A 14,525-nucleotide genomic window follows, 5' to 3' on the forward strand; every position below is an offset into this window, starting at 1 on the left:
TGAGCCTATATGCTATATTGTGCAGCCAATGAGCATGCCACACTTTGTCCATACCATTTGTCATGAAAGGCGACCTCATTTCCAGACACATGGGATGAAATGATGAGAAAAATGACCCGGGATGTTACACTGGCAACTAAAAATAGCCAAAGACTAACAATTAAGTCTGCAGACTCATCTCTGACTTGAATACACAGAGCCAGGGAAGGAGCACGCAAATGCCATCAATGCATTCAGACCCTTATGCACTTTTTGGGATCATTATGTTAATGTGATTCATCATACAGTCAGTGCCCTTGTTCCCAACCCTGTATGGGCAGTGACCTCGCACACTGCTCCCCTCACTGAAGCCCCGCTGACTCTCAGGACCAGAGAGGGCCCATATGCTTTGTGTCTGCACGCTACACATTCACCGCAACCACACGAGACATTCTGTCACCACGTATTTATGTCTCCTGGTTGAGGCCAGCACCACACAGGGAGGCTGTGTCGGTTAGCTGTCTGCGCCAGAGCATTTGAGTGCATCCGTCAGTCAGTATTTCAGGGGCCGTGCACCAGGTACACTGCGGATATGTGACAGGTATGAGCTAAGTGGAGAACACGCACTGTCTGCAGGTAAGCATCACCACCGCCTAGGTCTTTGCGCAGTGAAAAGTCCCTCTTCCATTAACAACAATTAAGACAAGCTAAGAATATTCAACAACTAGTGTGTGTGCATGTGTGTTGTTTTGAGTTTCTCTCTGTTCATCTGTGCTAAATCAAGCAAGTCCATATCCCCTTAGCAGCGATGTACAAGGTCATTTTTTATCAAAAGAACACAGGAAGGACTGACCTAAAATAAATATGTGTGATAAAAATATTATACAAGTAAAAGCAAAAAAATTGTTCTAAAACACAAAGCTGGTCTGGTTGACTCTAGCGTGTCAGGATTTTGTTAGCTCAGGGTTTGGAGGTTTTTTTGTACTCTGACTATGCGCCTCATTTCCCAACATTCTGAAAATGAAGAGTCAAAAGTGATTACTGCAATATGTGTATCCACTGCCAAAACAAAAAAGCTCTATTGTTTATGATTCCCAGAAGGTAACATGCTGCGCTGTGCCAACACCTCAGCATCTGTTGACCTTGACTTGTTAACAATCTTCATTAGTGAATGTGCCACTTGTCCCTTTCACCACTAAAGCTAAAGCCATGAATTGTGAGACTGTCACAGTCTTCTACTGACTAGTGCATTCATACAAATGCCCTGCTCCATCAAAATCACAGCCAGTAGTTTGTCCTCAGGAAGAACAATGCCTTGAACTGAATAAAAACAGCCAGAAAGTCGAGCAAGCAAGTGTTTTGTTCCAGAGCTCTGTAGAGCCAGAGGGAAAACAGACCAACAACAGTCCTGCACCCCTTAAAAATAAACTCTTTGGCCACGCAAAGAGAACTTTTGTCATATTTCAAATAGTGGGAGTGTGGGTGGGGACAGCTTTGCAACTCATTCCACGCATGCCTTCCCACACTGCATCCAATCCAACTGGCCACTGATGCTATTACTACAGACAATATGGTGCGTGCCAGCTGTTTTGATCTGGGTTATACCCTCTTATCATGCAGCACATCCACCCTGCAGCAGGACAACACTCAGCACTCCTCTTAACAAAAAAAAACATCCTATCACACTGGTCCACTTCCCCCCGCACTTAATTCTTCTATTCAAACTAACTAAAGGCTGTTGGAAAGCCATGTCAATAAAATATACTGCCCTAAAAAGAACTGAATGAGCTGCATTAACTAGTTGTGGCGTTTTTTAAACGTCATAACTCAAGTTTGGAGCTGATTTTGACATTGTGAGACCCTGCTGAAATACTGTTACACATACATGTGCGTGCAAGACAAAACAAAAGTATTCTAAAATGACAGGTTGAAACAAGAGATACTATCTTACTGTAAATATCTAATGCTGTTACATCACTGCAGGGCATAATGATCAAACCCATTTCCAGTGAAGTAAAGCAGGAGCTACCTGAGCTGAGAAGGAAGTATTTGAGTAGGTGATATAATGCACGCTATTTGACTGCTTATGTCACCTGGCAGTGACCTTTTGCTTCTCAAACATCTGAATAAAACAACCAAATGTGTAGTGATGCAGGGTGAAATCGACAGTTTAGACCAGAAAGCAGTAGCCTGTCATCATCCGCACATAACCCATATTTAGCCATTTCTGTCAGGAGAATAATAAACACAGAGGAGACACAGCTCTGTGCATACCTTGGGTAGTTCTTTGAGTTGGTTGGCATCGAGGAGAAGCTCCTCCAGGCTGCGACTGTAGCGGAATATCTCATCAGGGACTGTCTGCAAGTTGCAATGCCGCTTGTCCACCGACTCGACGTGGCGGTTGCAGCGCCACAGGGGGATACACTTCAGCATGTCCGGCCGCCGTGGGGGATTTGGTTGCCGGTGCTACTGAAATCTCCGCATCGGAGAGTGAAGCAGGGGGAGGTGGGAGTATATTTTGTGGGAGTGGGCTCACTCAATGTCAAAACACGACCGTGTTCCCACGACGATCCCGAACAGGAGGCCGAAATCCACTTAGAGACACAAAAATAATCCCTTCGATCAGTCAGCGATATTCCTAGTTTCAGTTCGGTCGTGTTCAAGGATTTGTCGGACTCGTCGTAGCGTCTTCCACCCCGGAATTAAAATTAGCATAAACAAAACTGTGAACTCCCACTCGGCTGAACTGTTTCCTCACTTCTTGCACTCACTTCTTCACGCAAACGGAATAACAAACGTTAGCCTGTTTTGCTACCGCCACCACCATCCCCTTCTGTGTCAGACCCAAGCTCTGCCGTGGCTAGCTGGAAAAAAAAAAATCACACAGCCAGCGACCCAGCTATGCAGAAGCGTAAAGTGAAGTGTCCTCGTCATGAGTAGCCACAGCTAATACAAACACTTGACTGGTGTTATAGATAAATAGCTACCACAACATAGCTAGCATGTCCCACGGAGCGAGTCAACAGATTAACCCGGGTATGGCTGCGCTGGGATGTACTCGTCCTCACCGGCTGTGTTGTTAGCAAGCTAGCTACCAACGGCTAGTAGCTGACTGAACGCCTTTGTGCCAAACTGCCGTTAGCCAATACCAATACCGCAAACGGCTACGGAAAACACCTTCTCAACCGGCCGGTTGTGTCTGGTAGCAACATACCAAAAGACGTCAAAGAAACTGCCCAGTGACTGCTCTTTTATTGCGACGTAGATGAAATGCCAGCAGCGAGGGCAGGAGCTTCAGCAACAGCCGCGCTTCCCTCCCCTTGTTGAGCTCGAGCCAGGCCGGTTTGGCGTGTGGGGGGCTGGGCTCGGTTTGAGCTGAAGCACCGCCGCTTTGCGCCTCTCTGTTGCAAAGGCCACACACGTTACTATACGGCTCCACCTAGCGGAAAACAGGTAGCTTCAACCAGCCTTCTCACATCTCATACTAAAAAATGTCATTATGACTTAAAGTATACCATAAAGTTTCACCTCCTTACCCATATTTTGCATTATTAAGACATTTCAAACTCTACACTACTACACAGCTTTTTTTCTGCATCACTCAAAACATCACTAGGATTTTTCTAGGCTATATGTGGAATACATGTAGAGATATCTGTGCATAACTGGCTGCACCACATAAGAAAAGGGCTCTATGATAATGTGCATATCAGCAACCTTTAAAAATGGTTTTGATGGTGTTTCATGTTTCCTTTAGCACTGACATGAACAGATAACTCAGTCACTGTGGAGTAACCCTGTAACACTAAAATACCTATATATTATACATATTTATTTTAGTTTAAAATACAAAATGTGCAATATACCTGTATACAGACATTCCTTGTGTATACTATACTACTTAAATTCCTTGTATCTGTAAGTATACTTGGCCAATAAAGATGATTCTGATGAACAAAACCACAGATGCAGACTAAGATCTGATGCAGGTGACCTCAATAATTATTTTCAGGGTTCCCACACCTTCTTAAACATAAAATTCAAGGAGTTTTCAAGGATTTTCCAGGCCCAATTCCCTCAAATTCAAGGACCCAACACAGCATAGTCTGAGACACGGATCAAGGTTAATTACTGTTGCAACACAAGTTTTTATGAGAACTGGCAGGCTTTACAGGAACTCAAACTATATGGTCTCTTGCCTTTTCTAACACAGCACAGCAAAACAATATTCTATTCTTGCACAAAACATATAAATTCAACCAATTTCAATGACCCATGTCTATTTGTCCCTTCAAGCCTTGCTCCCCCCTTAAACTTTCATGGATTTAAATGGTCCGTGGGAATCCAGTATTTTACTGATCAATGATTGAGGAGGCCTGTTCCTCCTCAAGCTGATATCCAATAATAGATAAAGCATCCACTCCCTTCACTCAGTATGTTTGGCTGCAAGTCATCAATGACGCAAACTTAAATTACTGCAGAATTGCAGGGCTAAAAAAAAAATAAAATAAATACTTGTCAGTACTGAGCAATCTCTGCCTTGTATTGTGCAAGATAAACAATGTCTATTGCACAATAATGACTCATTGTGACAAATGAACTTTTTCAAACACATTTCAATATCAAGTCAAACATGTTTAGTATTTATGGCTATTTTAATGTAGGTGTTTACAATGTGATCACCTCCTGTACAAACATGACCAAAGCAGTAGCATTAAAAAAAAAAAAAAAAAAAGTTAAAGGTCAAACTTCTTTAAAATAGTTTTTTTTACTCAGCAATCAAATACTATTTTCTACATTCAGATTCTAGAAATATGTTTACAGATTCTTCATTCATAAAAAAAAAAAAACTTTCTTCACACTTTTTGTGGACAAACAATAACCTTTAATCGTAGAAAGAAAAAGTGTTTACATGTCCCGGCAAGTCCATGAGAGGGGAAAAGAAAAAAAAAAAAGAGGAGCTAAAGCAGGAAACCTAAATGTTCAGGATAGGATTACAAAAATTTGAAACTTGCACAAAAAAAAGGAGTCTCCACAGATCACAAAGCAAAAATCTGACACGGAAATATTTTTAATGAATCCCCAAATGGAGCATTTTAACATTAATATGAACAGCAATTTAAAAAAAGAAAATAAACATAATTACAAGTTTCAGAGGCCCGCACTTCTAGCTGCAGTGACTGTGGCTGAAATGAGTTTGGGCGACAGGTACTGGGATGGGTGCTGTGCTGGTGAACCATTTCAGACGCTTTATGCAGAGAGGTCACTGCTGTTGAAACGGTCTTGGTCATACACCTCTGCAACAACTTTGCGACCTCCGAACCAGCGGTCGTTGAGGGCCTGGATTGCTTTGTTCATCTCTGAGGCCATGGAAAACTCTACAAAGATCTTGACAATGATATCTGCGTCTTCCTCTTCTCCTTGTTTTTCCTGGTAAATGATGACTCTGTTGACTGAGCCGAACTTGCCGCACTCTTCCGTCACCTCGCCTTCCAGGTCGTCGTCAATGTCCTCTGGTCCGACCATATTTCGAAGGACCATTACAGTGGACTGGAGAGGACCAAGAATTCAATGAGTACAAATGATTTTGATACTAAAAAGGCAATCACTTTTCTAAAATCACAGCTTACAAACTGTTTAATTTTATCTCACCTCTGATTTTCGTAGCAGTTTCTGCATCACCATGTGTCTGGCGCTGCTGCCTGAAATGCTCATGTGCTCTTGGTCACTCAACATCTCCTGTCCTGTACCATCCTGAAGCATCTCCTCTTTCTCCTCTTTCTTCTCTAGTTGGCTAGAGCCTCCAGCTTGATTGGACAGGACTGGTGGTGACGCAAGCACAGGGTTCACAAGACCAACCTGGGGAAGCACTGGTATGGGAGGACGCACTGGTGTCACACCTTAAGAGGGGGGGAGGAGGAAGGTAGACATGCAGTAAGTAAAGAAACACAGAAAACAAAGAAACAACTCACATTAAATATTGATTAATCAAACGTTTGCTATCACAGTCAGCTAGGACAGACGTATCCTACAAGATTATAAGCATCTGAATGTCCTTTACAACTAAAATTATAAAGATAAAGTCAAACATCCCGAAACACACCAACAAGATAAATGCAACACATACAATTTGGATTCTTTGTTTTTTTGCAGTTTAGTATCACAAAGTTCACCTTTTGCCTTCAGAGTTGCAAACAGTTTAAAAATACATCAAAGGCTTCTTTAAATATAATTTCCTCATGTTTGAAGTACCTAAAATTAGTAGGAGCTTTGAGTCCAAGTCACATTCCTATTCCTAATTCCAAGAAGCTAAACTCGCATGGCATGATGCCTAGATTTTCATGGCATTTTAATAACATTTGGTGAGCAGATGGGACAAGAATTATACATTATTTCAGTAGTCCATCTTATGTGAGGATTCTGACCGACTCAGCCTTTGATTAAAATTAAGCAAACAAAGTACCTAAATTGTCAGCAGTTTATAGACCTTTAAAAACGGCAAGTTAAAAATTTATAGACTCAATTCATAAAATTAAATTCAACTGGTCTGGTGCACAGCTTTACACCCAAGTTGTATGTTTGAAACAGTACTACATGCATCAATAAGATTTACTGAACTCGTTTACTTTTAATGAAAATGAGCACTCACTCATGTTTTGGTACACACCTGTGATGACCCCGGGTGCCTGGGCAGCCATAACAGCCTGAGGTATTCCCATTTGCTGACCGAGAAGCTGGGGCGCAGCTAACGCCCCCAGGACTGATGCCCCGGCTACAGCCTCCTTAAGAGAGGGGGGCCGAAGACATTAGGTAAGGGAAACACACAGAACACAGCACAAGGCAGCACAGTCAACGATCACACAGCATGGCACAGCGTGAGCTCAACCTTGCCTCTTTTGAGGAGAATCAAGGTCACAAACATTATTTCTCAGTACAGATTTGCTAACAAATTCAATAACTAGTCTTAGCAAGTCATAAATGTACAGCATTTAAGTGTTTATAAGTGTAATAATTAAACATTCTGTAAGGAACACAATTGTCTGGTTAATCATAGCGACTTCACACTGAAAAATATCATATTTGTGCTTACTAAGAGAAGACTCTTAGCTTGCACACCCAATCAGTGAATGGGAGGAGCTTTGCTTCCTTATATTACTAAACAATGTCGATCAAATGAAATTAAATCTTACATTGTGTGTCTTCCATCATCTATTTCTTGTATATAATAGATTCTGTTTGTGTTTTGAACACATTAAGCTGAGTAAAATTGTTCTGAAATGTCTCAGAGTTTTAAATTGACACTGTGTCTGGGCAACTAATGTTTACATGTGATATGTAAAAAAAACTGGCCTTCTCCCAGTCACCTCAATAAAAATTCTACGCCCATATTATCTGTGCTCGTGTCAATTCTAGCTAGATCTGGGTTATATTTACCTGGAAGGCCATTAAATCCCTTTGGAAGGGATTCATACTTGCCTGGGCCGTTATCTTAGCGGTGGCTGCCGCTGCGGCCACAGCTGCTGCAGGCGGCAGACCACCAGGGGTCGTGGGGGTCAGTAGGGGCATAGGCGGAGTCACTGCTTTGCCAACCCGTAGGTACTGACCCCCCAGGTCAAAGAGGTTCATAGAAGACACAGCATCCAGGGCTGACTGTGGCTTTTCATACTCTGTAAGTGAAAAAATAGTAGTTAGCAGCAGAGCGATGACAACACAAGAGCGCCGAGCGAATGAGGTCCCTCCAGCTCACCGATGAAGCCAAAGCCTCTGTGTCGTCCTGTGGTGGGATCCCTGGCTAACGTACAAGACTTGATCCTTCCGAAGGCCTCAAACACACTTTTGATGTCATCATCTGACAGGTCAGGGTGGACGGATGCCACGTAGATCCGGTTAAAAGCGCGCGCCTCCTCTGCCAGCTGGTCAATGATGGGTTGCGCCTGACCGATGTTACTTGGCCGCCCAACCTATAGCACAGATCATACCAGCAGGGCTACTGAACAAGTGGTTCATTATACAAACCGAGAACGCACTCTAAATCCTTGCCGCGCATCCGCTGGTTATGCTTAGGTACATGTCCATGACTATACTATTTAAATCTTATAATATACAGTACCAGTCAAAAGTTTGGACACACCTTCCCATTCAAGAGAATGGGAAGATGTGTCCAAACTTTTGACTAGTACTGTATATCTTTCTACCAATCTCATCCAGGCCACCTGGTACCAAATACACTAGCACTTAAAATTCCATCCTTTCAAAGCGGAGAGGGGTATAAAAAAGGTAAATAAATAAATAATTAGCAAAAAAGTAAAGCTTTGAGATAAAACATGACTTGAGCACTGAACTGTGGACAATGGTCCAAGTTTGCTCTAAATCATTTGCACGTTCCAGTGACTGCTCATTTAAAAAAAATACCACAAATTCAAAACCAGTCTCGCTTTCAAACAAACAGGGTCTGCTGAGCGGACCACTTAACATAAATCTGATAACTGTAAGAAGATTTAAATTCATGATAAGTTTCTTTACATGAGTGGAAAATACAACTTTCCTTTTTCTGTAGTACCTAATATCACTTAATTCTGAATGCAAATACAAAATTGATTTTACTGTGACACTATGAAACAAGGGTCAACAATCATTTCAAAACACTGGATTCTTGTATAGTGTGACTAGAGGACCGAAAGGGGAACGCAATGTCTCAGCGGCTTCGCACTCTAACAACTTCCTCTGTTTTTCAAAAGAACTAAGCTTCCTATATGACACGACAATCTTACAAAGGGTACTGGGATCTGTACTACAGATGGGGCGGCCAAGCAACACCAACCAGGCGCAGCCCATCATCAGCGCACCATGGAAACAGAGCGACGCCACGCGCCACTGGGCGTCGTACTGGAACTGGTCACTAAAACAGCCTTGACAATATCATGGATGCATAACACACAAGACAGACAATACACTAAACATACACACACAACACACGCACCTGGAAATCAACAGACACAGACAAGCAAAGAGAGAGAGAAATTAGTGTGTCTTTACATACTGTCAGACACTGAGATAACACATTTGAGCAATTTCATGAGTCATTCAAGTAACAACCAAGCAGTTAATTAAAAACTGACTCTGTATTCCAAATACCAGGAAGGAATCCAAATCCCTGTCTCACAGACTACACAAAAAAGACATCGTTAATGGAAAAGGAGATATTAGGGTTGTTCCAATTTGTCCTAGTGTCGCTAAGGCCTCGAGAGACGCCCGTGTCTCCGGACAACTCACCTTAATGTTTCGCCCCCCCAACATGACTGAGTTCATCTGCTCCAGAGCCAGCTGAGCAGCCTCTGGCACATCATACTCCACAAAGGCAAACCCCTGCATGGTAAGAGAGAAAGCAAGAAAAACAGAACATTTACAAATGTTCTTTGTAGTTCTGGGCAGTTTAATCAAAAAGGAACTAGAGAATTTATACAGTTTTTTGAAAAGATTATTATAATAGATTTTTGGCATTTTTGCTTTTATTGATAGCGGAGAGGCAAACAGGAAACGAGGGAGAGAAGAGAGAGAGAGAGAGAGAGATGGGGATGACATGCAACAAATGTCCCTGGCTGGGATCAAACCAGGGACATTGCGGTTATGTGCAGTAACCATTCGGCTACCGAGGCAGAATTCATACAATTCTTAACACTGTGAGAGACACTAACCTTGTGTTTCATTGTTACAGAATCCCAAGACATATCAATGCTCTTGATTGGGCCGAAGGGGGCAAAGGCCTGTCTGATGGTGTCCTCACCAAGCTCATAGTATATGGAACCCACATACACCCGACACATGATGGCTAGAGCACGTTGCCGCTGAGCTGCCACCTACCAACCGGGGAAAACAACACATGATAAGCATTAGAGAGTAAAAGAAAGGAAGACAAAAATACAAACACACACACTAATAATATATGTGTATTTTCTACTGTGCTTGCTTTCCCCAGAAATAGTCAGAGGCCAATTCAAAGTTAAGGGGTCTGGAGATAATAGGGTAATAATGGGATACAGTAATCAAAGGACATAACTTTGTGAAAGAAATACTAACACATATAAGACTTATAAAATATTTATGTCACCACTTGTAATTACTATATGGCCTCTATTCTGTTACTATTGAACAGACATATGGAGGAAAACACACTGAAGTGATTGACATGCACAGCCCTCACAAATATTTGGCTTCAGTAACTGACCTGTAGTCCAGGGATGCAAGTAAGGTAACAAAAGTAATCGTGGAGTTCAAACGAAATCCAAACAAAGTCTTGATGAAAGCATTTCACTTTCTTCTCAAGTCTAAGGGGAGGGATGGTTTAACCACTGAAAGTTGCTGTGTTTTATGGATGTCTTTAAGTCACTCTGCTTCTTTTAATTTTATTCTATCACCAACAAAATATAACAAGTGCCTAATTCATGACGTAATGGGGAAATTACTTGTTCATTGACAGAAAAAAAAAATTGACTTTAAGATGGACACAAAGATCCCTGTTCCAGCAGTTCTCTCATTTTAGTCCATTAAAGGGATTGCTGTCCCTCTTTCGTCCCATGCCAAGGGCTTTGTTTTTAAAATCAAGCAAATGCATATTTTTCAAAGAGATTTGACTTTTCTCACATTTATAAACCCTTAATAAAGTCCTTTAAAACACCCCTAAAAACAGCCAGAGAGCTTTGGCTATCTTCTTGTTTAAAAAAAAATACTAATGCAAATTATCCCACTGCGATTCATTAAAGCAAAAAGCCAAGTGCCTCAAAAAATTAATAACAGTCATTCTTCTCACAAGGATTTCAGACATGGTCGCATGTACACTAGCTGTAGAAAAGCAATTTTTCTTACAAAATATGCATTCTTTGATTAGATAAAATGGCAGGGATTGTTGCCAAAGCAACCAATACAAGAAGGGTAACAGTCCTTTTCCATTGGGAATGCGCACAGAAAAAAATTTAATAATCTATTGACCGATTGTAAAGGTGAGAGAGGATCTCCAAAGCCCATTGTCACTGCTGCCATCTGAAAGACAGTAAAGATGAAAAAAGTGCTGAAAAGTAGGTTAGATATCCCTTAGCTTTGTTTTTCAAAAAGGTCATTGCTTTGCTAGATAGACAAAAGTGGTTAGGCTAACACTGTATTCAGACCCTCCCTCTAAACAATATACAGTTTGGGGAGTTGCCTCCCCTGTCTAAATTACAAATCACCACAAAGCAATTAACATAAACAAGTCCCCTTCTAAAATGCAAAGCATTTAACATTATAACCAAAGGCTTCATGATGATCTTCTCCATCTGAAAAAGAGCAGAGGCAAAAGCAAGGGCACATGGTCTACGCATGTGGTCTTTTTCACAGCATGGTGGTGAAGGGAGTAAGATTTCCAAAAAAAAACTTTATCAAAACCGACTTCTGAAACAAGAAAATTACTAACGTATGAAAAGATATTCTGTCTAGAATCAAGACTTCAACGCCGACACGTGCATTACAAACTTTTTCTTTTGGCGGATTAACAAAAAAAAAGTATCACATCTCACCTGCAGGTTGGTGAGCTGTTGTTGCTGATGGGCAATGGTCTGCTTCACCAACACACTCTTAATGCTTTGTTCCATGGCATACTTCTTTGCCTGGAAAAGGAGAAAAGTAATTACATTTAAATTCCTCATATGAACATACACTTGTTATAGCATTATTACTAAGACTACTGCAAACAAGAAGGGTTACTCAGAAATCAGATATTCAGGAAACTGGAAAAATGTGTATACATGCACTGTAGTAATCTGGTTACTGTAAATCCATGAATACACACAGCAGGTCAATATTTTAGAAGACTTCTAGAGGCTGTTTACTCTGCCTAGAGTATTTGTCATGCACACGCTTACATGTAAAAAGTTAATTAGAATCTTACTTACACATGTATATGGCCAAGAAATTGTCTTTCTCCAGGAGAAATCATGTTTCTCTAATCCCTTACCCCAATTATGGAGGCCAAGTTTCTCATACACATGATATTTAAGAATTTTGTCACTGCAGAAAACCAACCGTAACCTGATTATTTAAAGTCCCCCTCCACTCGAAAATGTGTTTTCTTCCTACAGTTGAATGTTTGGGCTGCACTGTGGAGAATGATGTACGTGCAGAGTTTAATGCTAAAAAGGCTGTTTTCACATTCAGCTACTGAAAGTGGAAAGTTCCTCTGTGCTCACTGAAAATCTAAAATTAGGGAGTTGGCCTCCGAGCACAATTCGTGACATCACAAATAGTTTGGAAGCCAATCCTGGTCCAATATTGAGCTTACACAAGTGTGATGTGGAAACTTGAAGCCTCCAGTGCACAAACACTGAAAATGGACTTAACAGTGAAGTAGGAGACATCTTGTGTCCAACAGTTAAACTTTTTGGAATAAGAGATATATGCATATTTATAGATTCTGGGATTTTTAATGAAGGAGAAAATGTAATTTTAAGGATTTTAACAAAATAATTTAACTTTTTTTGTGGAGAACCGTGCCAGAAACAAATCACTATTCAGAGTAGAGCACTTCATATACATCTTAAAACATGTCTTGAGGGGATTTTTAAGTGGATGTAAACACATTAATTTTAACATGAATTCCTCATAAGCACTCTAGTTATAACATTTTTACTAAGGACATATTTTGGCAGATACTGCATGTCAGAGGTTTCCTACCCTCTGAAGTGCCTCCTGCTGCTCTGGGGTGAGTGGCGGCAGGCCAAGCTTGGAGCCTGTGCCCTGTCCATTCTCCATCGTCAGAGCTTCAGCTCCCTGCAATTCAGAAACAGCAATTTATACAAGAAATAATGTGAAACGAGAGTCTGGAGCATACACACCGTCCTCTTATGTAGCCATAACTATAATATTACCCTGTAAGAAAATTCCTGAATTGCAAAAAGAAGTCAAGTCACCTCACAAAGGATGTGTTATTATTAAATATGCTAGTAAATACAGCACATATACCCGGATTTACACCAGGTGGGACCGGACGAGCTCCTTACCTACGCAACCCTCTAATCGCTGGGTCCACCAGACTGAGGCAGGAAAGCCCCCAAGGGGAAGATGACTGACGGGAAGCTTTAACAATTCAACAAATTCTAGGGAAAATAAAAAATGCCTTCAGACTAGCAATAAGAGACACAGGCAGCTAGCAGTATTTTTACATTGCAGCCTACAAATAGCCAGCCCGTCTTCCCCCTTATTTCAGTCAGCTAACGTGATGCACATGAATGCTAACACACTGCAGCTCGGTAAAGTAGCAATAACGGGCTAAGACTTAAGCTTAGCCGAATGGTTGTTCGGCTAAAGTCGACGTGGATAAACACTACGACTTATCTTTGTTACATTTCAATGACCCCAAGTGCATAATTACAACAAAAAGCACAAAAATGATTAGCGGGGCCTGGTTTCTATTTAGCTTCGATATTAGCTAATGTTAGGCATTCATTACTATGGCGCCAGAAGCAAGCTGTTTTTAACCCCGGTGATAGATATATATTCACAATTTACCGGACATTTAATACAGCTAAACGCTACTAGACATCGCGCGTTATTTACGCAACGACCACTGCAGCTAAATAAAGTCTTAACGTGTCTATTTGTCAAGAAATTTAATTACCGCAGTCTCCGTAACCGCCATGAAGCACACCTTCTTGAAGAGGCCCACACACCATAAATATCGCGAGATTCTCCCGTTTTCAATGAAAGGTATCGCGATAGATCAATCCTCGCGATGGAGAGTTTTGAACGCAACGGAAATAAAACAGTCTATGACCTGATTGGGAATTTCAATTATGCTGACTGTGTTTTCCTCAAGTGCAAATGTTCTGGTCTTTTATTTATGGTGACTTAAATTGGAAAAAGGAATGAGGAATATCTGGCAAATGGTTTTAATAAAATTAAAGGTCTCATTTTAAATTTTACATAGAGCAAGTACATTCAGTGAAGGTTTAAACTGAATATTAATTATTCTTGTGATTTCTGTGGTCTAGACAAATAAGAAAATGTTTCGATTGTATGTAATCCAAAATATTTTTGGATTGATATGCAAAACTTTTTATCTAAATGGTCCATGCTTTATGTTAGTGATATTTTAATGTATTTTGAAAATAACTAAAAGAACAAGAATGTTAGCTTATTAATCTGACTATTTATAATTTTTGGCAAATTCCATATACTTAAAATGAAATGGACCAACAGAAAACCAAACTTTACCTTATTTATTCTTGATATTGAGCTCTATTACAATCCCCCAGTCCAGCTGCAAAATAAAAAAGCAACAAATACCCAAACAGTTTTTAAAATAATTACTTGATTATACTTGATTAATATAACTTGATTATTAATCTGTACCCCTTTATTTATTTATTTATTTTTCCTCATCCTGTGTATTATTTTGTTTTTACTGAATGTTGCACAATCCCCTTACCATTTTTTAAAATTATTTTATTATTTCATAATTGAATTCTCTGGCACTTTGTTTCCTCTTTTTGTTCTTCATACTTGTTTATATGTTACTG

The 14,525-nt window shown here is 40.6% G+C and overlaps 2 protein-coding genes across 23 annotated transcripts in view; both read right to left on the reverse strand.

The window, feature by feature from the left end:
* scrib (scribble planar cell polarity protein) overlaps window positions 1–3,359 on the reverse strand; it is a 68,550-nt gene extending 65,191 nt beyond the window's left edge. For 6 of the 16 annotated variants that reach the window (XM_067577505.1, XM_067577509.1, XM_067577504.1 and 3 more), the window contains exon 1: window positions 2,254–3,357. In XM_067577505.1, the coding sequence (XP_067433606.1) occupies window positions 2,254–2,412 (159 nt within the window). In that variant the 5' untranslated portion in view covers window positions 2,413–3,357. Of the gene's footprint in view, window positions 1–2,253 lie in introns of all 16 variants that reach the window. The other 10 variants (XM_067577510.1, XM_067577506.1, XM_067577502.1 and 7 more) reach the window with 5 other exon arrangements.
* Window positions 3,360–4,097: 738 nt separating this feature from the next.
* Window positions 4,098–13,730, reverse strand: puf60b (poly-U binding splicing factor b). Of its 7 annotated transcripts, XM_067577526.1 has the most exons (12): window positions 13,625–13,730; window positions 13,008–13,103; window positions 12,682–12,777; window positions 11,529–11,618; window positions 10,966–11,016; window positions 9,675–9,836; window positions 9,253–9,345; window positions 7,727–7,940; window positions 7,414–7,646; window positions 6,629–6,761; window positions 5,632–5,879; window positions 4,098–5,529 (listed from the first exon to the last, which is right to left on the reverse strand). In XM_067577526.1, exons 3-12 carry the CDS (start codon window positions 12,757–12,759, stop codon window positions 5,230–5,232), a joined length of 1,602 nt encoding a protein of 533 aa, XP_067433627.1. In that variant the 5' UTR covers window positions 12,760–12,777; window positions 13,008–13,103; window positions 13,625–13,730; the 3' UTR covers window positions 4,098–5,229. The 7 variants fall into 7 exon arrangements, with proteins under 7 accessions (XP_067433627.1, XP_067433628.1, XP_067433625.1 ...); XM_067577527.1 differs by lacking the exon at window positions 13,008–13,103 and having other exon boundaries at window positions 7,456–7,646; XM_067577524.1 differs by lacking the exon at window positions 13,008–13,103.
* Between the last annotated feature and the right edge of the window lie 795 nt (window positions 13,731–14,525).

This window comes from Thunnus thynnus, chromosome 21 (genome assembly GCF_963924715.1).
Source record: "Thunnus thynnus chromosome 21, fThuThy2.1, whole genome shotgun sequence".
Lineage (NCBI taxonomy): Eukaryota > Metazoa > Chordata > Actinopteri > Scombriformes > Scombridae > Thunnus > Thunnus thynnus.